Raw genomic sequence first — 24,983 nt, forward strand, 5'->3', positions numbered from 1 at the left:
TGTATGGCTCTGGAATAACTCATTCCCTTATGAACACATCTCATATATCACTTGACACAGTACCTTTTGTGTGTCTGCTTTCCTTCCAGTCTTTCTCATTATCTTTAGTCCTTAGCTGGCCTTATTGCTACAGAAAGAGAGAGATCAGTGGAGTTGCCTGACAGCACTCATTGTCTTTTTTTTTTTTTTTTGACTGGCAGACAGTATTGGAATGCATGGGGCAAAAGTGGGTTTTCGTCCTGGTGGGGTTCTCTTTGCTGCTGCCTACTGGGAGGAAGCATCTCTAAGGTAGGAACTGAGCGTTCTATCTGCCGTATGACATTTAAATATACTTTTGTGTAAGCTCTTACCCTGAAACAGGATATTGTTCTCATTTTCCCTGTTCTTTCACTTCTTTTGCTTGTAAAGATTTTCCTTTTATTGTTAGCTGTTTTGAAAGAATACTTTTTAGGACAGAACAGAGTGCCCAAACTTATGAAGGAGCTGATGTGTGATTAGATCAGTGGGAGAAGATGAGCACAGATCCCCTGGGCAGGTTGAAGACACCAAGTAACTGGAGGAATGGATGCGGTCTAGCAGCAACCCTCCTACAGTGGCATGTTTAGAGTTACGAGCAGAAGTGAAATATGAGAATTTACTTTTTTGTCCTCAGGTAGTTTGATCTGTGTGTGTTTTTAATTTCGTACTCCAGAACCTTCATGTCTGTTTCAGTCCATTTTCTTGAGAGGTGATATACTTAGTCAGTTCATGTCACTAGTCATCTAAATTTCTGAGGCCTTGTCTTGAGAGCCTGAAATACATTCTCATGTGTTTTCTGTGCTCACTTTGGCTTTTTTACACTGAAACACAATATGGCTTATGAAGTAAAAAAAAAAAAAAAAATCACGTAATTCATAAACTGGCTCTGAAAACAGTTCTTGCAGAAGGGTTCCCAACAGGTTTTCAGCAAAGGCAGCATTGTGAGGAGTAGGTGTGTGTACAGCTACCCAAGGTGACTGCTATGTGTAACCATTGTTTCCTTAAATATTTTGATGGATACACTTTTTTTGTTTTTAAGTTACATTATTTGGCAGTCAGTCTGAGTGTATTCGGTCATTCAACAAATACGTGTTGACCACCAGGCACTATTTTATGCACTGGGGATATAGCAGTGAGTGAGAAAAGCAAAGGCCCTACCTCACAGAGCTTACCATGCGGGGGTCGGGGGGGTGCAAAATATGCTGTAAACAAACATATATAATTTAATGTCTCCTGATAGTAGCAATAGGTGTGGTAAAGCAAAAATTAAAAACAGAGCAAGGAAATAGAAAGTGCTAGGAATGGTATTGCTAGAAGGCATCTTTTTTTTTAAAATAAATTTATTTATTTATTTATTTATTTTTGGCTGCACTGGGTCTTCGTTGCTGCGCCCGGGTTTTCTCTAGTTGCGGCTAGTGGGGGCTACTCTTCGCTGCGGTGCGTGAGCTTCTCACTGCGGTGGCTTCTCTTGTTGCGGAGCACGGGCTCTAGGCGCACGGGCTTCAGTAGTTGTGGCTCACGGGCTTCAGTAGTTGTGGCGCACGGGCTTAGTTGCTCCGTGGCATGTGGGATCTTCCCAGACCAGGGCTCGAACCCATGTCCCCTGCATTGGCAGGAGGATTCTTAACCACTGTGCCACCAGGGAAGTCCCTAGAAGGCATCTTCGAGGAGATGATTTTTGAGCAAAGATCAGATGAAGCAAGACTGAGGAGAATTCCATGTTACAGTAACAGCAAAGTGAGTGCCCTCAGGTGGGAATAATTTTGGTACATCGGAAAAATAACAAGATAACCAGTGTGTTGGTTGTTTTCGTAAAGTGGTTCAGCCTAAATATGGTGGTTCTTGAGTGGGGGAAGGTGGGAAAGCTGCCATCTCAATATTCTTTCCTTAGGGTCTTGAAGATACGCTTCTTTTGACCAATATTTTAGTGAGATTACTTGACAGCTAAGAGCAAAATGGGTGGCCTGGGCATAAAGACGTCTCATCACGATGGCCCCAGATTGGTTCTGTCATTGAAAAGTAGCCCAGATAACTGGGCTAATAATAGACTAGTCTGTTATTAGAGATAATAGACTAGTCTTGAAAGCTGACATGATTCCCCCTTCTGGTTTGACCTGTCTCGGCCATATTCTAAAGAAGTAGCACAAGAGGACCAGATGCCAACCTGGCCAAACAAATGAGTGAATATAATAAATAAAAATTAATTTTGACTAAAGGAATTGCAAAATGCCCCCCTTCTCCTTCCAGATATGACAGCATCAAGGAGATAAAACCCTTCATTTCATCATGCTTCTACCCATTTTAGCTGACATTTGTAGGTGCCACATTCAGATGGGGGAGAGAAGAATTACTAGTTACCTGTGTATCCTATTACTTAGGGATCATGTGATATAAAGGACACCATCTTTGTTTAGTGATGGGGGGAGACGCATGCCCGTTAAAGAATGGCCTTTTTTTGTAATTGTTAAATATTGGGAAATGGTGTGTGGAAAAAATGGTATAGCAAAAGATCAGTTAGGTGAACTTGGGATACTGGAAAAGGAAAGAAGATGCTTGACCAGTTGTCTGGGTGGCTTAAGGTGAGTAAATGTATCAGAGTAGAGGAGGGTAGTTCACAGGCATTATTAGCATGATGGAAACGTTCCTCAATATCCTGTTTACTCTGATTCCATGTTTTATTCCCTAAGCTGCTGTCCCTCCCCTCCCTGTCAATTACCTCCACACCACCCCTCTCATTTCTATTTACTGAGCAATTACTATGTGCTAGACACTGCTGAGTGCCAGAGATACTTATGTTCAGAGCACATTTACTAGAAGGCAAAAAAGTAAATCAATAATTGTAACACGAATGTGCTCAGTCAAGGAAGTATATGCAAGAGACAGAATTAATGAAGGAAAATGATCCACTTTGCTGGGAAGCTGCAGTGTCAGGGAATGCCTCACTGCGTCAGTAACACACATGATGCATTTTGAAGCAGCACCAGTTTACCACAGGGATGAGAGAGGGAGGGCGGGGTCATGCACTGTGGACAGAATAGGCAAAAACTCGCATAGATTTGCACTAAGTTTTTAACTAATAGTTCAGTAATGCTAAAGAGCTAGGCAAGGAATAGATTACAGAGGGACTCGAGTTCCACATTAAGTGGTTTGGATTTTTATTATCTTGTAGGTCACAGATTGTCAAAGGAGTGATCCATGGGCACTGCATCAGATCTACTAAGTGAGAATCTTGAGGGTGAAGCCCAGTAAAATATACTTTTCACAAGCACTTCAGGTAATTCTTAAGTGGACAGAAGGCTGGGGCCTTTTGTAGACAGAAGCTATCTAATGAGAGATTTTAAGCCGAGAACTTAACGATGACCCAAAGAGTTCTCAGGTCAAGGGTTCTGGAAGTGTAATTTTTGGACCAGCAGCATCGGCATCACCTAACTGGGAACTTGTTAGAAATGGGAATTTTCAAGCCCTAACCCAAACCTAACAGTCAGAAACTCTGGATGAATACAGAGGTCTGTTTGAACACACTCTCCAGGGGATTTTGATGAGAACCACTATCCTGTATTAGATAACTTTGGCAGCAATATGTAAGATAGGTTTGGGGAATGGGGGGGTGTGAGACTTAAAGCAGCAAGACCAGTTAGCCAACTATTTAAGAAGTCCATGTAAGAGAAAATGGGAAAAGTGGGGGTGGGGTGTCACCATTGTGTGATAGAAAAAGCCACGGACATGAATAAGATAATGTAGGGGAAGTATGTACAGTGAAAAAGGAAGGACAGAATTCTGATGAATAACAACATTTAAGGGCAGAGGAAGAGGAAGCTTTCAAGTGAACAAGACTAACGAAATGGAAGTCCAAGAGATGAGGTGAATTAGAGTTTCAAGAAAGGAATGATTACAGTATCAAATATAAAAGGTAAGTCAAGAGACTAAGAATCGACTGTTGGATTTGATTGTGAGACCACTGGTAACTTTAGCAAGAGAAGTTTAATGAAGCAGTGAGGGTGGAGCTCAGGTTGCAGTTGGTTCAGAGTAGTGAATTGGGAAGAAGGAGCCGTTTGGAAGAGGAATAGCACTTCTCCTGAGTTAGAAAGGAGTTTAGGGACATACATATGAATAAGGGAAGTGGCAATGTATCTGACAGCATAAACTTGTGAAGTAAGAAGCAATTATGTTTTCGAAGGAGTGGTCCATCTGGGAGGGGGAATAGCCTTTGTGAATTTTGGGAATGAGGCCACTGCTGAGGTGGGAAGCCATAAATTTACAAAGGCTTGCATCATGGTTTTGTGATTTTCTGTAGTCTGACTCAATAGACACAGTAAAAGGGTAGTAAGATGGGTGGGAAGAGTCCTGGTCCTGGTTTGTAGGTTTGCCAAGCAGGTGTAGCTGAAGGACTAGTGGCCAAGGGAGTTACGGGAACAGCTGAGCTGATGCACCTTGGGGTCTGGAAAGGCTAGGGAAGAAGAATGAAGTCTGGTGGGGGTGCTGGCCATCAGAAAGAGCAGGGCTGGGTCAGGCATTAGTGATCTTGAGCAAGTAGAAGGAATAAAGGAGCAAAGACAGGAGTTCTGAGAAGAATATTGGGAGTTCAGGATCATAGAGTTCTGGGTTATGAAACAGCCTGATGTGTAACCCTGGAAGCAAATGGTCAAAATTCAGTAGAGGCAAAAGCTGTAAGCAATTGTGGCAAGGGTGCAGGATGAGTTTTCCTCAGGAATGTTGAAGTCATCCAGGATGACGATGGGACAGGAGGTAGAGAGGAAACAGGGAGCCTGCTGCCAGAGACTGGGAAATCTGGCACATGGACTACATCATGGCTACAAAGAACAGAAAAGGTAAAATAGCTGGATGCCATAAATTTCAGTCATGAGATTTTTGCATGAGATGGGAAGAAATGGTGCATAAGCAGGAGTGGGAAACTGGATAAAATTTCTGGGCTTTTTGTAGTCTGTGTAATGTGGGAGAAATGGGCAGGGAAAGAAGTGTCCTCAGGTGAGTATCAAGTTTTACTGAAGTCTAAGGAGTGGAGGCAACGTTCAGTGAAGAGATTCAAGGAGAGAAGGGCTCTAGAGGAACTGGAGGAAAGATTAGGAGTGAGGGGAACTGTGTGTTTTCAGTTTGGCAGGGGGGAAGGGTGGTAGGCTCACTCAGAGAAACAGAGGAGTGGGGATCTGGGAGTATATAGGATAAAGGGCATTTATGGCAGCAGTGAAGGAACAAGAGCAGGCCTGAGTGGTGTAAAGTTCTAAATAGAATATTGCCGAAATGCTAGAATTTTAATACCCTTGGCAACAATATTTTTCACTGCAAATATCACCAAGTTGTGAGCCTAGGCTGTATGATTGTTTTTTTAAGGGCCTGTCATTTCAACTCACTGAGTGCCTCTCCCCTCCCCCAACCCCCTTCTGTGATAATATATGCCAGGATAGCAAACTTTTGCTTTTTTTCCCTCAGAGCCCCATTAATAAAAATCACTGAAAAAAATAGTCTTCCCTGACTAATTCAAGAAATAGAAAAATTGAGTTCACATCTTTGCAGGTAGACCCACGTAACTCCTTAAGCTGTGGAGTTTTGAGAAGTAATAGCTTTTTTTCCTTCTCATTTTTCATGACAACATCCATTGATTTATACTGGGTATCTTGGGTGACATGTATGATTGCAACAGTAAGAGAGTGAAGTTGCAAATATTTGACAATTATTAAGATGTAAAATAACAAAGCAAGAAAATTTTACTGAAGCAAACGATCAGGACTTTTGCTGTGAGGAGACCAAACCTTGAAGTAATAAAAAATGACATCAAACAGAACAAAGTAGAACAATGAGCCTGAATGCATAAAGTCCACTTTTCCTATTATTGATTTTGCTGATCCCATGTCCTCTAGTTCATAGTGCCGTCATGAGCATTATGTTTTATATCATTTATTAGAGTACATTTTTAAAGCATAACAATCTGTTTTAATTACACTTAAATGTCTCTAAGGATAGGTTTAATATTTATGCTTTTTTAATCAATAGAAAAACATTTTGATTATATCTTTGGAAACATATTTGTCAAGCTCAACAAACAGCTGAAATCATGTGGCTTTCTAATAGACTCCTTTGAGAAAGTGCTTTACCTTACAGAATTATAAGCCAGGAAGTACTATGGCATTAAGTTAATGCAAAGCATTGTGATTCATCTAGTAAAACACATGGCTCTGTATTTCATAGGTTTCTTATATGTAACTACATCATCCTCCTTCATCCTCATAGAAGTGACCCCTGCATTGCTCATGAACTTCAACGCTACTAAATGATCTACTGTGTGCCAGTTGATCAGTGGTGGCCCCAATTTTATACTATCTGGACTTACCCTGATCTTAGGCAATCACCCTTCTACCATCTCCCATTCCTCTCCATGCTTGGAAAGGTGCTTGCTCCCTCTTCTGGTCTAACTTTGCTAGGAAAGGTGTTGATGAAGGAGGACACATGCTTTGTCATTCCACATTTTGAACTGACCTTCCTGCTGGAAATGCCTGAAATCATACTCCTGGCAACATTTAACCCCAAGATTCATGTTGTCATCAGATAGGATAGGCCATGGTAGAATGTGGTCCTAATCAATCCTGGTGGGAATTGGACCTACCCTGAACCTCTCCCATTCCAATCCCAGACAAATGAATCTTAGGTTTCCCAGTAGCTCTTCAGGCAGAACACAAGGCCTGTGTAGACAATCGACTGACCCACCCAACTTTAGGCAAATGTGATTATCATGTGCTAAACATTAGACATGAAACTAACAATTTATCTTGGACCTATGACTTCATCATCAACAGGAGTTAACCCATTTTGTGATGATGGAAGTGTCTAAAACCCCCTCTCAAGGAGTATGGAACCCTGATGTTACCTGGCTCATTTGCCGAGATCCAACAAGACTTCACAGCCAAACTAATTAAGACCATGCAAAACCTCAGAACTATTTATTCTTAGTTACCACTCTCTAAGTTTTTAAGTGATCAAAGCAAAATTCTCAACACCTGAATGTCTTCCTAGTACCTTCTACTGGATTTGTAATTGTGTTTAATTTGATTAAAGTCAGTAGGTAACTTGAACACTATTAGCAATCATATTAAAAGATGCTAAGTTGCTACCTGTTTTCCCCTGCTGCTTTCATTTGGTAACTTAATGGTTCTAGATCTTGCTCCTGGTTGCTTATAGGCTGTTTGATTTGCTACCATCCCTCTCCCCTTTTTCATTAGACTCTTCAAGAATTTCAGAGTTCTGAGGTACCCAGTGCAATATTACTAAGCTCTTCATAAATATTGTCTGTTGAGGATGATGATGTTTACATTTTAAATCTCCCCAGAATTCAGAATTTTGCCTTGGCCAATATTTTGAATTTTAGGGCTTAGATTAGGCTAACAGTGTCTTAATGGGGTTTTTGATCAGGCCCCTTCCTATTCCATTTGAAGCAGAGAATAAAAACTAAATTCCCTTTACCTGCTACATTTTGGCAAAAAAGAAAAAAAAAAAAAGGTTGGCCTGGGAGGACCATTTTGCCAATAAATATAGGTTATTATCTTCTTAGGCAACCATTAACACTGAAAGAAACATTAGAATATGCATGCATTTCACTTTAAATTCAGCCACCCCCATTTTGACTCATAGTTGATTTGAAGGTGCCTTTTGAGAATTTGTTTCTGTAGCCCTTTCTAGGGCACCATGTAGATCCTCCTATAAATAGCAGCACCTCTTCTCTCCTTCCCCTAGATGGAAGCAGGCAGTCTGATTTCCATCCAGCCATTCTCAGGGGGTTCATTTTTCAGTCCCAAGTGGATGACCAAATAGGTAATCTCAGGAGATTTTGGGGGAACAATTTCAAGGGGAAAATGTAATGAGTTTTCCTTGTCATGGAATGGAATTTCATCAGTGCCAGGCTGGCCCCAGCCCACAGGAAGTTTATGATTATGGAGAGGTCCATACTTTAGCAGCAGGACACTGACCAAGAAGGTGAGTCAGCTTCCAAGGCCTTCTGGCTGGGAAAGCTCAGAGTAGGGAATATCTCCAGACAGTTGTCACACACACTGTGTGTGTGTGATGACATGTGGATGACATCCACACACTGACACTTCTGAAGATGATGCTGCAAATGAAAGATGTCAGAGTCTAAGGAACATGGCAGCCATTTACTCTACATAGGTGCCTCAAGTTGAACTCACTTGTTAATATGTAAATGGTGGCTTCTCAGTCTATCCTCAAATAAAAATATATCCTCTAAGTGTTACAAAAATTTTAAATAATCATAAAATAGTTTAAATATTTCATTACTTGGCTCAGAGTTCTGATGGTGAAGCAAAGTGCAGTTCCCTCCCTCTCTCACATCCTAACTGGAACATGGTCTTTGTCAAAATGTAGACACCACAGTGTACTGATATTGACATAAAGCCTGTCTGCCACATTTTCTGATAAGGCAGAAATGTACTTTTCAAATCTCCTGAACACAGCTTTCCTCATCTGGCACCACTATATTCCTTTACCTTTCTTGCCTAGGGGAAAAATGCTATACCTTAGGACTTTTCTTATGGGTTTACATCTCCTTGGCTGTTGGTCCAATGTCATGCTCACCCAATGCAAAAACCACTGACCAAAGGCCTATTAACTGCTCCCCTTGCTCACTCAGTGCCCTCTGAGAGCAGAACTCGTCAGCTGGCTTGCCATTTATCTCTGTCACAGACACTGGCTTAAAAGTTATAGGACAAGATTTCAAAACTCTCTGTAAGGCGTATCAGGGAAGAAGGGAGAGAGGGATATGTATCTGTTGCAGGACATCAGCTTCCAATTTCTCACTGCAGGAGGTAACCAGTTCAGCCCCTACCCAGCCCATTGCCAGCCTTGGTTGTGAGGTCTGCCCAGAGGTACTGCTAGCTCTTAGAGAAATGTCTGCAGCGATTGAGCTTCTGGACAGAGTTCAGCCAGCCTTGAACCTGAGAAGAGGTGCATAAAGCTAAAAATAGGTCCTGTCTTTCTTTGTTTCTCAAACAAGGTAGTTGTCTTAGAAGGTTTGAAAGTGTTGATACCCTGATGGGTTTTGCATTGAGAAGGGCTCCTGTGAAGCCCTTTTTGGAAGAGCACCAAAAATCTGCCAGCAGGTTATGTTAATTCTCCTTCCTCTCTCCAGCAGAAAAGGAAAGAACCATTTGAAGTTCTAAATAACTGAAGTAAAATCAGATTGGTTTATTGCTTCTGCTTGCATATAGACAGGAGAAGAGCAAATTTGAGTGCCTGGGGTGGGTGCTGGATGAGGGGTATTATGGAAGGGGGAGGGGTGCCTCAAATCTGCTCTTGACCAATGGAGGGGGAGGGAGGAAGCAAGGCACCCACTGGCTAAAATGAAATACATTTTCAAGAAGGGCAGCTCTCACCAAGCGGGAGTGATGGCCACCCTGCAAGGGTTCTTCCCGCTCTTCCTAGGGCTCCCCCCTTATCCTCTCCGGTACTCTGGTCCCAGCCTAGTGTGGACGGCGAGTGAAACTGAGCTAGAGGTGTTTTCTGCGAAAGTCCCACCGATTTAAACACAACGTTTGGAGTGTAGTTCTGCCTATGTGTGAGGCTTTTCTCTATGATGACAATCTGTTCGTGAACTCTGATATTGGAAGGAGAGCAGATCACTATCTCATACTAAATGAAGATTTAGCACATTTCATTGAGGTAACCCTCAACTCAGCCCCGACCCTGCCCGCCTACTGGATTTATAAATCACAGGGCAGGATCGTGGCAGCTGGAGTCCCAAATTAATAAAAAGCCAGAGCCAGAAAGTTTTCTTGGATTGTGCCAGTCTCAGAGTTTGCTCTTGAGTATAGATTCTGATTTTCTATGCTGGTATATGGAGCCATCTGGGATAGATCTGCAGGGATTCCAGGGAAAGCATGGCTATATTCACCCACTTGGATGTCTAAGTGTACATTAGTTTGCATTTCCAAACCTGCTTCTACTCTGGATAGTACACTTTTACAAAGCTTATCAGAAAACTGGTCTAAAAGAACACATGCTTTAAAGAGCATGAAAAAGCATGAAGTAAATAGGAGGCCTTCAAACCTCAATAGCAACATTTTCCAACACAGGCAAAGGATTTCTCTTTCTTTCAAAAGACATTATCACATCCAGCTCTCAACAGTACTAGATAATAGCAATGGGAGAGTGATGCAACTTATAAGCCCCAAATATCACTGGAGGCCAGCATTTCATCCTTTTCCCTAACCTGACTTTTCCCTGCCTGCTCAAATAGGCTTATTTAAATGTCATCTCTTGGTCCTTCCCTTGACCTCTCTTCTGGCAAATGGCCTAATTAATAAATGGTCAAAAGGCTGAAGAAAGAGAAGAGGCCAAAATGAGCCCAAACTTGGATAACCTCTGCCTGGAATAAAGGCAAGTTGCCTCTGTAATAACTTCCAGATGAATCATGACATTTTCTCAGACACCATCAGGTGAACTGATGTCATTCTATTTGCCTCCCACTTCTGCCATCCAGGATCACTGATCTCCGCTGGGGCTGGTAAAAACAGCTTGTTGAGGTCTCCAGTCTCTGGCCATTCTTAGGGATGGTCATTTTATTCCTAAGTGTAACCCCTTCTGGTGTGACCCATGTGTTTTCTGCCAACTCCCCACAAAGAAGGCCAGGGGAAATTGTCTGGGTGGGACTTCTGATAGGGGACAGCAGGACCTTGGAATCTGTCACTGTAGATGAGGGGGGTGGGTGGTCCATAATGGGGAAAGGAGGACTGAGTAAGATTAGGCTCTGAGGTCTTCCTGGTCTTGACCTGTGGAAAGGCTTAGAACCCCCTGATGGTCGCTCTATTTTTGAAGAAAGAAGGTTGTCCCCAGATGGCTCTGTCTCTGATGTGCGCTTTCTACATTGCACTACTGCATCCTGAGTGGAGAGCAGGTTAACTAAACCTGTTTCTGGAGAAAGGGTGGATCCCTCGCACATGCGAGATGCAGTGGCATCCATTGGTAAGGACTCAATGGCTCCTGTATCTTGCTTTGGTTTCTCTTCCTTCGGGCTTTCCAAGGAGGAGAGAGAATCATCTTTGGCAAGTTTCTGAGAGGTCCCACCAGTTGAGCCGGGTTCCTCTTGGCTCCTCTCCAGGGGCTGAGCCCCACTCTCCTCTGAGCTCTGAGAGGGCAGGGGCTGTGGGATCTGGGTATACTGAATCTTGGGTGGGATGACTGGGACTGCCCTGGCCTGGCACATTTTGACCATGAAGGAGGTTCTCACAGCTGACACACTCACAGGAGCTGAGTTACGGCGGCCCGTCAGGGCATGAGCAACAATGTCCAGGTCCTGAGAGTCCTGGGAGTAAACCCTCCAGGGGTCTGCTTTACAGTGAGATGAGGTCATCCATGTGATCTTTGGGTCTCCTGGCTCAGAGAGCTGCATTCCAGGTGAACCAAATGAGGCCACATTCTCAAACCGGAAGAGGTCAGTGATGGGAATGGCGGAGTCCAAGTTGAGAGAAGAAGGCCTATTTTTCCCCTTTGGGGGCCCACATTCAGTGCTCTTCAGCTGTAACTTTGGGGGATGCTCTCCAGGTGAGGTGCTGTCCTGCACACCCGGTGAATTCTCCTTGCTGTTTTCTGGCCCAGGATCACTACCTTGCTCAATTTGAGGGTTGTGTGGCCCCAGGTGTGTCCCCATTTCCTTTCCCTCTGCTAGACTGACAGGGCTGGATTCTGCTGATTTGGGCTGCAAACCACCTGGTCCCTTCTGGTTGTGAGGAACCTCTGTCCTTTTCAGGCCAGAGAACTCTTGAAAGGACCTCATGGCTTTCTCATCCCATCCAGTAATCTCGCTCCTGGGTGCCAAGGGCTGCAGAGGGCTGGAATTCCTCTCTGCTTCAAGATTAGCACAGCTGCTGGAGGAGGAACCCTCAAGAGTCCACTGGCTCTTAACCATGGTTTTGCCATCTAGAGAATGGCTCTGGCGAAGGCTGGGCCTGTGGGAAAGCCTCTTCTCCAGTCGGTGGCCCTGGGGGCCCTGCACCTGGGCCTCTTGTACATCTTTAAGGGTGGGTGAGTGCAGGGGACTTGTCACCCACTGGGGCTCCTCCCAGGGCTCCACCATCTCCAGGCCATGCTGGGCAATGTCTGTCACAGTGTCATCTTCATCACAGTCTGAGGGCTCCTGTACTAAGTGGGCTACATCCTCCTCTCCTTGTGGGGAAATCTCAACCTCCCTGGTTGGGCTTGGAAAGCTAGAGCCTTTGCCCTCAGAAGCAGCATTCTTTGAATTTTGCTTTTCACTTTGTTCTGAAGAGGCCTCCTCTCCCTGACGAAGACTGGGGATCCCAGGGCTGCCTTTGGACTTCAGCTGATCTACATATGGATTTGTTCTCAAATTCCCAGATGAGTCTTCTCTCTCAGGGCCACCCTTCAATAGCTGGACTGGAGGCGCCCCCTCCAAAGGAGTTGGAGGAGGAGGAGGAGGAGCAGGCAGGAGCAGAGGAGACAGATTCCCTGGGCCCCCCACCTCCACTGTTGCTTGTGGAGAAGACTTCTCAAATGGAACCATTTCCAGAGGAGTCAGGCTGGTGGGGTCTGGGCGCTGGCCCTTTTCAGGCTCGGATCTATGGAGGATGCTGGTTGTCTCCGACTTTTCTCTATTGGCTGCTGCGGAAGTGCCCTGTGTGCTCTGATTGGTTGGATCCTTAGTCCACTCCTCCAGAGGGGCGGAAACTGGAGCTGGGGCGGAGCCACAAGGCAGGCTCCCAGGAGGCTCCGGGGAAGCAAGAGACCCTGGACTAGACTCAGGAATAGGCGGAGTCGCGCCGATCTGTAGAGCAGGTGGTGGCAAGGAGGACAGTTCCTCCTCAGATTCAATAATTTTCAGCTCTTGTTGAATCTCAGGCCAGATCAGGGCGTTGGCCAGATCATCTTCATCCTGAAAAACATCAAGAAACTGATTACTTAGAACCAAAGACCCTCTCGGCGCGGACATCCGCGCTGTTTCCCAGGGAGAGTGTAGGGACTGGAGCAGTGCCTGGCGGCGCTAACCTCAGTACACAAAGGATACAGCGTTAGTGATAACTGTGGATGTTTATTCATGCTTACCGTGTGCCATGACATCATTAACTGTATTTTCTTAATTTCCCCAAGAACCGTAAAAGATAAATACTACTGTAATTACTCCCATTTTAGAGATGAGGAGACCTGTGTTCAAATAGATTAAACATTTTACCGAAGCCACACAGCAGCAGACCAAGATTGAATTCCAGCTCAGTCTGCCCCAGAACATAAGCACTTAATCCCTGTGCACTGTTGCCTAATAAAACAAACCAACCCCTGATCTCATATAACCTCAGGTTGACCCGATGGCTCACAAGAATGAGAGTCTCCCCGTGGAATGAAATGTTAACTCTTGTCCTGACACCTGCTTTCCAAATAAATAAAGATAGCTTTCCCCTCTTATTACCAAAGAAATACGTATTCCACATGGAAAAAAAGATTGGATACATATTAAAAGAAAGAAGGATGAAAAAGAGCAAAATGGTATCTTCTTACTGCCCACAGATAACCGCTGTTAACTGTGATGGGTGCCTCCTGCTCCGTCTTATTTGTTGTCCTTGTCTCCCCTCAAGCCCAGCTTCTCTTTGCCCTCCTCGGTCCCTCCCTTTCCCTACACAAAGCCCACAGCTGCAGAAAGGAAAGGGATGAAGGGAGGCCTGGTCAGGGCCAGGGAAGCAAATTTCAGTTCCTTTTGTTTCTTATCTCAAGGCCTAATTCTGTCCCGAGGAGAAGCAGTTTGGGGAGGCACTTCTATCCCGAGGGGCAGACGGCCCTTCTGGGAAGTCTGACATGCTACCCACCTGACATCGCTTCTCCCCTGGCTCTGATCACATGTCATTTCACATTACAGTTAATTGGATGCTTGTCTTATCTTTCCCAATGGACTGTGAGTTCCTCGATCGGGAATTGTGTTCATCCATCTTTGATTCCTCAAGGCCAAATGATGCCTGGTATACTGTGAGTAATTGCTCAATAAGGGGTCTGTGAATTTAAATGGATTCATTGTTTTCTTTTATTTCCTTCTGATAACTTTCCCGGAGTAGGATTACTTGATCGGAAGGCAGGGGTATTTTTGAGATCTAATTCTACTATACTGCATTTATCTGTGTACGTGTCCATTTTGCCTACTAGACGGTGCCCTCCTTCAGGGCAGAGGCATCTCTTTACTCTCTGCAGCTCCTACATTATTGATCTCTTACTAAGAAACAATACATTTAAATGAATAAATGAACATCTAAGCTCCCCTCCACCCCCAGTCTGCCATTTCAGTTAAGTGGACCATAGTGCATGTTTTGCTCAGATCAGAAACTCATGGGTTGTCCTTGATTCTTCCTTCTCCCTCACTCCTTATCCAGTCCTTCACCAAGTCCTATTCACTCGACCTTCCAAATAGCTCTGAAAGCCTTCCATTTCTATCCCCAGTTCCCCCACTCTAGTCTAAGCCACCATCTTTTCTCGCCTGGTCTGCCACAGACTAGCCTTCTAATTGCCATCCCTGCCTGCTGTCTTGCCCTTCTCCAAGCCATTCTCCTCACAGAATAGAGTGACCTTTAAAAGATAAAATTCTAAGCAAATCTGAAGAGTTTCCTTTGCCCTTAGGTTAAGCTCCAAATCCCTTCCAAGCAACCCTGCCTGACGTGGCTCCTGCTTTGCTCTGAGCCTCACTTTCTCTAGTCCACGTTCCCGTTCTCCAGCCTTGTTCTTGTTCCTTGAATGTTTCGTGCTCTTTCCCATTTCAAATTCATGGCACATCTTACGCTTTCTGCCTGAGAGTCTCTCCCTTCCTACTCTGCTCCCTACCCCTTTCTCCTAGCTAAGTTCTCAATCTAAATATCTATTCTTCAGAGAAGCCTTCCCTGACCCTTGTGACCCCCCCCTCCTCCCTCTGACTAGGTTGCATCCCCCTGTTATATGCTCCCACAGAACTCATACTTCCATATCACCCTAGAAAAGACTTGGTTAATGACCTTTCACCTACTAAGCTGTCAGCTCCGAGAAGACAGTGATGGTGACCGTCTTGTACACTGCAGTGATCCCAGTGCTCAGCAGAGTGTCTGACACAAAACAGGTGTTTAATACATGTTTTTAAATGAATGAATGAATTGTCGCTTTTACTTGTTTCCATGAATCCAGCCTGGTTCTCCTTCTAGCATTAACTTCATCTGCTTCTCAAAGCAATGTCATTCATACTTGATCCCTCCCCAAATTCAATCCCCATAATGCTCTTTGCAACCTTCTCCTTCTGTAAATACGAACACACCTTACAGGAACCCTTATTCAGCCCTCCGGAGGCCACTGTGGTGTGCCTGCACTGCCCTAACTCCCAGCCCACAAGCCTTTTGTGCGTGTCCCAGAAACCAAGTTCCTGGAAGCAAGTTAAAAGGCAAAGTGTTTTCTTTTCCCCTTTGGCACACTCCTCCAGGTCACAGAGCTATTTCCCAAATGCAAGACTCCTCCCTGGATGTCCCTGGTAAACCTCCTCACGACTTCATCTTGAGCAAGAATATCCCCCCCGCAAAAGACCTTGGAAAATCCCACCTCTAAAAAGTGGAAAAGGTTTAGTACGCTCTGGCATCATGTTTTAAGTTCTCCAGAGCCATAGGAGGAAGGAATAGATCCTGAAAATCTTACAGAAGATTTTTACAAATAAACATAGACAACTGTCCATCCAGGATGTCTGGAAGAAGAGAGCTGGCCCCCATGAATGGTCATCACGTTTGGGACCAGGACACGAGAAGCAGGTTTTGTGCTGCTTCCAGGATTGAATGTCATTACATTCCCAGGACATGTTACTGGTTTATGGTGACTTCAGGTCAGAAATATTTAGAGTTGAGTCGGTCCTAGGGAATCTGAGCTGGATGGTTACTTCGTATCACCATAGGATCCCTGACAAGTTCACTGCAAAAAAATCCCAGACCTGATTAGAAGGCTGTGCCCTAAAGTCCCTTTGGCAGAAACTGGTTCTTCAAAACAAACAACAGCAACAAAAAACTTTAAACTGTACCAAGAGCCCCTGGGAAAAAGAGGACCCTACTGGCTGGACCGGGCAGTGAGCCCACCTTACCATCTCATGGAGAAACACTGCTTCGGCTCTGGCCCCAGGGCTCTCCTGCAGAGCGCTGGATTCCACCTGGCCAGTCTCTCCACCCTCCTCCACCGCCTTCTCTGCATCCAACTTCTTCTCTAATTCACTTGAATGTCGAGAGCCTAGGGAGTGTTCTGAGGTTTTCTTCTCCAGTTGGCCGCCTGGCTCCTGGGGAAGGCCTTTGCTGCATTCCAGTGCTCTCACTGCATCTGGTCCTGGCTTAATATTCTCAAGAGCTGCCTTCTTAGGTACAGATGCTGCAATGAGGATGAGAGTTATCAGTGGAAGGAGACTCCATTCAAGAGAGGCCATTCCCCCCACAGTCTTTGTCCCGGGCTACTTCTGTGTCACATGGCTGGAGGGAATTCTCCCAGCTCACTGCTCCCTCACATTCCTTACCCTTTCCTCCTACCAATGATCTGTCCTCTGATCCCAGAGTCTCAGACTGTTGGAGATGGGAGGGACCTCGAAGATCATCTAGTCCAGTGGTTTTCTATTGGCAACCATTTGCTCCTCCCCTCTCCAGGGGACATCTGGTGATGTCTGGAGACACTTTTGGTTCTCACAACCGGGTGGTGGGGAGTGGCTACCAGCATCTAGCGGGTAGAAGCCAGGAATGCTTCTAAATATGCTACAAAGCATAAGACCGCCCCCGACAAGGATTACCGAGTCCAAAATGTCAATAGTGCTGAGGTTGAGAAAGCTGGCGCTAATCCAGTCTTTTGCCTGTTGCCTAAGGTCACAGAAGCCTGTGATTTACACCAAGCTACAAAGATGTATTACGATTATGATTACAGCTTCCCGTGTGACTTTTCCCAGGGGTGATCTGCACATCAATTTGGATATATCTTTATATCTAAAGTTATTAAGCTCTGATCTTAAACATCTACCAAGACACTAGAGAGGGAGGCAGACTTCATGTTTGGCCCCTACTGCCTTGCCTGAAGAAGGTCCTATTTCACTGTATAAGGCTGTTTCCACAGTGTAGGATTACAGGCTCAGTACTTAGCACAGTGCTTGTTACATAGCAGATCCTCAGTGATATTATTATTGTTTACATTGGAATTAAAGAAACCTGAGTTCAAATGCTAGTTTCTCAATGAATCTTGTAACCTTGATACAATGGCATAATAATATATAATAATATATTACAGGGCTGTTGTGAGGATAAAGTCGATTAGAGAGGCAAAGCACTTAGTACAGTGTCAGACAGACAGTAGAAGCTCAGAAAAGTTTACTGATTGAGAATGAACTCTTCTCATTGCCACTAGTTATGCTGGTGACTTAAGGCCTCTGACCACAGTGCTGGCTTTGAAATCAGACCCAGTAGTAGCATTCTGATGTCAGAACTAATAATGCTTCAGAACTGACAAAGTGCTATTTTCCTCTGCCCATCACTTAGCAGGCTTGCTTTTTGAAATTTAACTTAATTTTTGAATATGTAAAACAACTACAGAGTTGAAAAGTTAAAATTATGTAAAAAAGTGGTCTCAGAGAAGTTTTGCTTTCATCCCTGTTGCTTCCATTCTGTTCCACACCCCCACTGTCTCCTATGGACAACCATTTTTACTAGTTTCTGGTTTATTCTGCCATAGTTCATTTTTGTATATATAAGCAGATACTTGTACCATATATTTTTTATTCCCCACCTTTATTACACAAATTATAGCCTGTGATTTATACTGTTCCATGATTTGCATTTTTTTCACTTAAGAACATATGTTGAAATCTATGCCATATTAGTAATATAAGTAGGTTAACTGTTTCTTTAGGATGTGGGCTAGTTTGAGTTCCCCTCAAAGTAGAGCCTGAGCCAAGGTCCTGGCAGCAGGTAGCTTATTTGAAAGGTGGTCCCAGGAAGCAGGAGTGAGGAGGTGAGACGGTGATGGAGGAAAAATCAATAAGTGGTTACCACAGTGAGCAACCAGAACTCAGTCCCTGGTGACCCTCTGAAGAACCACGAGGAATGTGCCCCATAGTTATTCCACCAAAGGGTGTACGGCTGGGGCATTAATCCCCTGACTCCCATCTCCTATTGGGTGAGAGCTGCCTCAGTTAACTCTCCATATACTTCTGGGCTTTCCTGAGCAAGGGCTGGGTGAGTTCCTCCCTTCAGAAAAAGCCCCAAGGCAGAAAACCAGAAACACAAGGCAGACACTTCAGATACAATGCCTTCTGTGTGCAAAGAAACTGTCCCCCGCAGATGAACAAGAGTTTGAGGAAATGGTGCTGGGCCCACAACACTATGGACTCCATGGGACTCAACTGTGAGTGATGCACCTTAGTTATTCAATCCATCTCCTAAAGGTGGACATTTGGATTGTTTCCTGTTTTTTGCTATTACAAATAATGCCGTGATATGCATACACATTTTGTACTTGGGCAGCTATTTATTTAGAATAAATTCTTGGAAGTGAAACTTCTGGGTAAAAGGGTAATGCGTCAGTGAGTTTTTTAAAAGTATTTTTTTCCCATTTTACCAAGAACTCTTAGTTGGATGTTTGCCAGTGTCTCTTTTTGTAAAGCTCAGGGTCTTCCATTCATTGACTGTGGACTCTTGAAGTGAGGAGTGGAGGAAGGGTCTGCATGACATGTGAGCTTGTTCAGATCATTCACTGTCCTGCTCAAAGCCCTCCTCACTCTGGCTCAGCCACACATCCACTCTTCCCCCACTCCCCTGCGTGACACTGAGCAGACCTGCCACCCCTAACAGGCCTTATACTCCCCCGCTCTGGTCCTCCCTGAGACTCGACTCTAACCCAGTCTTCAAGACGCTAACCTAATAACACCTCTTTTGGAGCCTCCCCAGACCACGCTCTCCTTCCCTCCACTTCCTGCAGCACTCACTGTAATAACCCGTGCGGTGCCAAGCCATCAGGTTACCATTTTCTTTTCACTTGTATGTGGTGCCCATCCCTGGGTTAAGTTCCTCAGGACAGAGGCAGCATCTATGTCTAGAAACTATCTTCTAAGGGCCTAAGAGTCCAGTACATGTGGTTGCTGGATACTTGTAAGCTATAAAAGAGTCTCTGTAGCTCAGAAGGGAAGGGCATTGTCAGGTTCCCAGCATGGGATGCTTTATGCTTGAAGTGGGTGACCATGGAGACAGAGACTCCTAACGTCCCCTAGTATCCATTCTCTTCCTCATTTTGAAATAGAACGTTCCCTGCCTCTCAGGTTTCGCTAGGTACCTGGCCATCCAGCCAGCGATGCTTCTCAGCCTCCCTTGAAGGTCAGCATGGCCATGTGAGTTTTGGCAGATGGGATGGAGGTGGAAGTGATGGGTGCAACCTCTGGGTCCACCCTTAAGTGGAAGATGCTTGGCCGCCTCCCCTGACCCCCTTCCCACAGGCAGGAATGTGGTGGTGGGGGTTGTTGCCCTCACTTCGACCACACAGGCAGGAACAACACCCCTGGGGATGGCTGAAGGAACCTGGGACCCCAGAGCGTCTCCCTGAGCGCTTCCACCTACCTCTGATATGCAAGGTAGAAATCAACTCCCATCTTGTTTGAGCCACTGTGTTTTGTTCTCTGTGTTACAGCAGCTTGGCCTGTACCTTAACTAACAGAACCTTGGGTTTATGAGATAGGCAAAACATGTTTCTGTAGGTAGACTCCTGTTTCAGATGCACTAAAATATAACTATTTAAAAGAATTCTTTTGTACATTCTTCAGTAGAAGAATGAGGCAACTCCTAATATCTCTTAGGGTAATTCTGGAGTTTGATTGATCAGGCCTCCTTAAATTTATATGGTTACTCTGACCTCCCTCTAATAAGCATTTCTAGAAGGGGACCCAGAGAGTGTTAGTTGTAGCTTGTAAGTCAGCCCTTTCAGAAGGATCCAGTTTGTGGTCCTTTCCTCCCCCGCCCCCCAACCCAAGGATGGAGGTTACCAAGACGTAGCCTTGAATCAGGTAGAAGTCAGACAATTAATTATTATGACTAATTGAATAATCCTTTTTTTTTCATTCAAAGGATCAATAATCTAACTTTCAACACTTTAGTTATAGTGCAATACTTACTTGGTATCTCTTACTTTTTGGGTTGCACTGGAATTTTGCCTAGTTTGGCCAAAAGTAGAAGAACGGGTTTGAGCAGAGTGACTAAAAATTTGAATCAGGTAACCTGGAAAATTGTCTTTAATTCTATTTCTTTTATCTATTGCTACCGTACAAAAGAAAGAAAAAATAATTTATTAAGGAAGGTGAAGTTCTTCATTTGGAATAATTATGGAAGAAGATAAGTAACCTACATTAACCTAACTCCATCAGAGAGAAAGGTGAGAGGCCCTCCGCTGTCGCTGAAACTTTTGGCATCTCCCTCTGGCCATTGGTCCTAGATCCACGTGGCTGCCTCCTCCAGGGTCCCTTGTTCTGCCCTGGCTGCCACTAATCACAGTCAGGGAAGCAGACTGGAGTCTCCATCAGTGTCTTTCCAAGACCAATTTGATACAGACTGGGTATTCTGAATTACAGAGAGAAGGAAGGAGAGAGGGAAAAAAAGTAACAGACTGTCTGCCAAAGACCCCTTGGGGCCTGGGGACCTTCTCTTTTGGAAAGGACAGCCAGTCACATAAAAGCCTTTGGAAACACTTTTTTCCTCAAAGGCTGCGCTTCCTCTTCTAACCCTCACTCTGTTCCACCCACAGCAGCCCATGGAGCATTCTCCAGACAGGGCATCACTTAATTCCCCTACGTTTTTGCTCCTCTTGTGCCCCATCCTGAAGGGAAGGGGGAGGGGAAAGGGACTGATGTTTACTGAGCATCTTCTGAGGGCCACACCCTGAGCAGGCATTTCATGAATATTTTCCCATGCAGACCTCATCCCAGCCCTTGAGATAGGAGCCATCCCTGCTTTGCAGAAGAGAAACAGGCTCAGAGATACCAACCAGCTGTCACACTGCCCCAAAGTGGTGAAGCTCGGATCTGAATCTGCCCAGCTGGGGTCCAAAATCTATACACTTCTCACAACAGTCAGCACCTCTCAGCCCATTATGCCCTTTTCCATCTTTTCTGCATTTGGAAGTCCTACCCATTTATGAAGGCCCAAATGTCACCACTTCTGAGAAGTGTTCCTGGAATCCTCCTGAGAGGGCTGCTTCTTTTAGATGCCACTGAAGTCCTTTCTGAACACCCCTTTCATGATACTTTGGGTACTTACGCTCTCCCTCATTCAAAAAGCCCAAAGGAGCACATATCCAGACAAAACTCTAATTCAAAAAGATACACGCACCCCTACGTTCATAGCAGCACTATTTACAATAGCCAAGACATGGAAACAACCTAAATGTCCATCGACAGATGAATGGATAAAGATGTGGTACATATATACAATGGAATACTACTCGGCCATAAAAAAAACACACAAAATAATGCCATTTGCAGCAACATGGAAGCAACTAGAGATTATCATACTAAGTGAAGTAAGTCAGAAAGAGAAAGACAAACACCATATGATATCACTTATATGTGGAATCTAAAATATGACACAAATGAACTTATCTACGAAACAGAAACAGACTCACAGACACAGAGAACAGACTTGGGGTTGCCAAGGGGGAGGGGTTGGGGCAGGGATGGAGCGGGAGCTTAGGTTTAGTAGATGTAAGCTATGGTATATAGGATGAATAACAACAAGGTCCTACTGTATAGCACAGAGAACTATATTCAATTTCCTGCGATAAACCAAATGGAAAAGAATATAAAAAAAGAATGTGTGTGCATATATATGTGTATAACTGAATCACTTTGCTGTACAGCAGAAATGAACACAACATTGTAAATCAACTATACTTCAATTAAAAAAAAAAAAAAGCCCAAGGAGGGTGTTAGGCTACTTCCACAAGCTGACCCTGTGCTGCAGGTGGGTGCAGAGTTTCAGTTTCCCTTCCTAGTTTGTGAGCTTGCTGGGGGAAGGGATTGCATCTTAACAATCGTTTTAACTCTACAGCCCATAGCAAACACGTGAGGGATCATGGCAGAATGCTTAAAAGCATGGATTTTTAAAAATCTGCATTAAAATCCTGGCTTTTACACTTCCTCGCTATGAGTCCTCGGGCAAGTTAATAGATTCCTCTCTAAGCAAAGGGGGATAATAGTAACTACCTATACCTCATGGAGTTGTGGTGCGAAGAAATGCAATAATACATGGAGAACACTTAGGACAGTGCCTGACACCATGATAGGTGATCAGAAAAAGGTAGCATATATTGATTTTTATTTTTGTGTATGGTGTTAGGGAGTGTTCTAATTTCATTCTATTTTACATGTTAGCTGTCCAGTTTTCCCAGCACCACTTATTGAAGAGACCGTCTTTCTCCATTGTATATTCTTGCCTCCTTTGTTAAAGATTAGGTGACTATAGGTACGTGGGTTTAGCTAATATTAATTGAAATAGAAATATTCTTAAACCACAATGAGCATTTATTGGTTTATCTCTCAGCCATCTTTTCCTCTGAGGCTCTCATTACTTCCCTTTTGTGTGGCTCACAGTTGGTTGTTGGTTCTCACTCCAGAGATGGCCCAGGGACTCTTGCTTGGCCAATCTTAGAATCCTATTAGTCTGGCAACAGTGACTGGTCCAAGGCTGGGCATGTGACCCAAGCAGGCCCAAACACAGAGATCTCCCTGTGTTTTTTTTAAAAGGAAATTGGGAGGAGGATACTCTTTGTCATCGCTAGGGCTGCTAGCCATGTTCTCTGCAGATGTGAGGTAGAAATGTGGAATGGGTGGATTGTGTCTGGAAGAGTTGAATCCCCAGTTCCAGCTCTGCATTCCATTCCGTGAGCTTTCCCTCCTGCCTTACATTTACTGAGTACTTACTGTGTATGAGACCCTGTTCTGATAGCTTTACATCTATTAACTAATTTAATATTCACAACTTAATATTAACATTATCCCTATTGTACAGATCAAGAAGCTGAAGCATGGAGTGGTTATGTTAACTTGCTGAAGATTGTACAGCAAAGTGGCTGAGCCTATACTTGTACCAGGCAGTCTGGCTCCAGAGCCCGCGGTCTTAACCACTTCACTACATTGCCTTGCAAACTCTGTTTAAGTCTGGTTTTTCCTCTCTTGCAATGGAAAGGGACCCTCTCCCTTGCTTTACCTGTAGAAGTCTCAACTCCCAGTGGCTTCTCCTCTTCAGGCCAATCTCCACTCTCTGAGCCCTGGAAAGAAAACTCTTCCAGGCTGGAAAGAGACTGTAGCTCCTTTGGGGGTGTTCTGCATGGGGTGCTGTTGGTGCTGATGACGGCTGACACGCGGAGTGGCACGGACACAGCAAAGGGCTTGGAGATGTTCAGGGCCTTGCGCTGGTGACGGGGAGAGGGCTCCATCTGGAAGAGGCTGCTGGTAAAGACAGATTTGCTGGGGCCGTCGTTTGAGGTGTAGAACATGCCCAGCATCTTCGGGGCTGTTTGCTCGCTCTCGGGATCCTCGATGGGTCGGAACACCTTCAGCTGCTCAGGTGGGGCCCGGGCCTGAGCGCCCTGCAGCTGGCTTCGGTCACTGCTCACGTCAAAGCCCCCCTCGGCCCCCGCCGGCATCCCCTCCTGGCTCCACTCGCCCTCTTGCTTGCTGAGGTCACATGAGCTGCCAGTGTTAGTCGAGTGCATTTTCGCTGCTGGGATGAAAAATCCACCAGTGGTGACTGTTCGATTGAAATTTCCTTTGGTTTCTTTCCCTAGTGAAAAAGCAAACAAACGTGGTCAGCTGCCTGAGCACACGTATCACTGAGCAGCCTCCCAGGAAGGGCAGGCACACAATACTTGCATACTGGAAAGGCATAGCGTGATAATAAGGGCATAGCTATCCTAATAAAGACAGATACCTAACATTTGGTTGACAAGAGGAAACATCTCCTTATGTGCACAGAATTTTGTCATAATGCCCTGATAGAACCATTTTGTTGTATCATCTGTATCTGTTTTAAACTCCGCAGGTAGAGCAGTTTCCAAAAGAAAGACACTGCTGAAATTGCTAAATAGAGCAGTCATCCACCAAGCATTAAATGTGGATCATGAAAAAATAAAAAAGAAGATGGGAGATGACAGAATGATGTTTGCTCAGAATGAAGATTAAAAAGGCCAAAATAACAGAATCTTGTTTCATTTTAAAACTTTAAAACTTATTGTTTTAAGTCTTCTCTGGCAGATGGACCCAAACAGGGGTTTGATTTCCCAGCAAGGAAACAAATGCTGTTCTCAGCTAGACCTTTCCGCCTTTTCCCAGGCTTCCTCCTGCTGATTCAGAGGATGAGAAACTAGAAATGTAAATGAACTAAATGTTAGAAAGCACAGTTGTGAGGAGTGAGTTCCTGACTGACTTAGAAGTGAAGGCAAAGAAGAGGAAAAAATCTGTGTGGGAAATAAATAAGCTGGGAGACAACAACTGAATTGCCAGGGATCTGGAAAATAATTCCCCACTAGGCACTAAGTGCTACATCTTAGGTAACGTTAGGTTTAAAATTCTTAGGAACCACTCTGTAGGAGAAGTGTAATTGTCTCCCTTAACAGATGAGGAAACCGAGACTTGAGAGGTTAGATAACCTGCCCAATGCCCACGGAAGTGGTGACCTAGCTTTTGGTGTTTTTTTTGTTTTGTTTTTTAGCTTTTGAAATATTAAATCCTGCCAAACTGGGCAAGAACTGCCCCCAAGAGGTTTCAAAACCAAGCAAATTGATGAATATAAAGGTGAGAAAATGCTAAAAGGATTGAGCCAGCTTAAAAAGATCTCATTGAATATTTTACAAGTTTAGTATTATTTTTTGAAAGTTGTTCTAAAGATTTTCTGTTTTGTTTCAGGCTGCCTCATTTATCAAAGAGCAACATATCTTGTATTAAA

At 44.5% G+C, this 24,983-nt stretch overlaps 1 protein-coding gene across 2 annotated transcripts in view; it reads right to left on the bottom strand.

The window, feature by feature from the left end:
* Nucleotides 1-5,919: 5,919 nt before the first annotated feature.
* Nucleotides 5,920-24,983, bottom strand: part of ARHGAP31 (Rho GTPase activating protein 31) — a 115,074-nt gene continuing 96,010 nt past the window's right edge. For both annotated transcript variants that reach the window (XM_082460020.1, XM_082460021.1), the window contains exons 10-12: nt 23,247-23,822; nt 16,118-16,395; nt 5,920-12,928 (exon numbers count right to left, since the gene is read on the bottom strand). In XM_082460020.1, the coding sequence (XP_082316146.1) occupies nt 10,487-12,928; nt 16,118-16,395; nt 23,247-23,822 (3,296 nt within the window). In that variant the 3' untranslated portion in view covers nt 5,920-10,486. The remainder of the gene's footprint in view (nt 12,929-16,117; nt 16,396-23,246; nt 23,823-24,983) is intronic.

This window comes from Balaenoptera physalus (assembly GCF_965194825.1).
Source record: "Balaenoptera physalus genome assembly, chromosome: 4".
NCBI classification, from domain to species: Eukaryota; Metazoa; Chordata; class Mammalia; order Artiodactyla; family Balaenopteridae; genus Balaenoptera; species Balaenoptera physalus.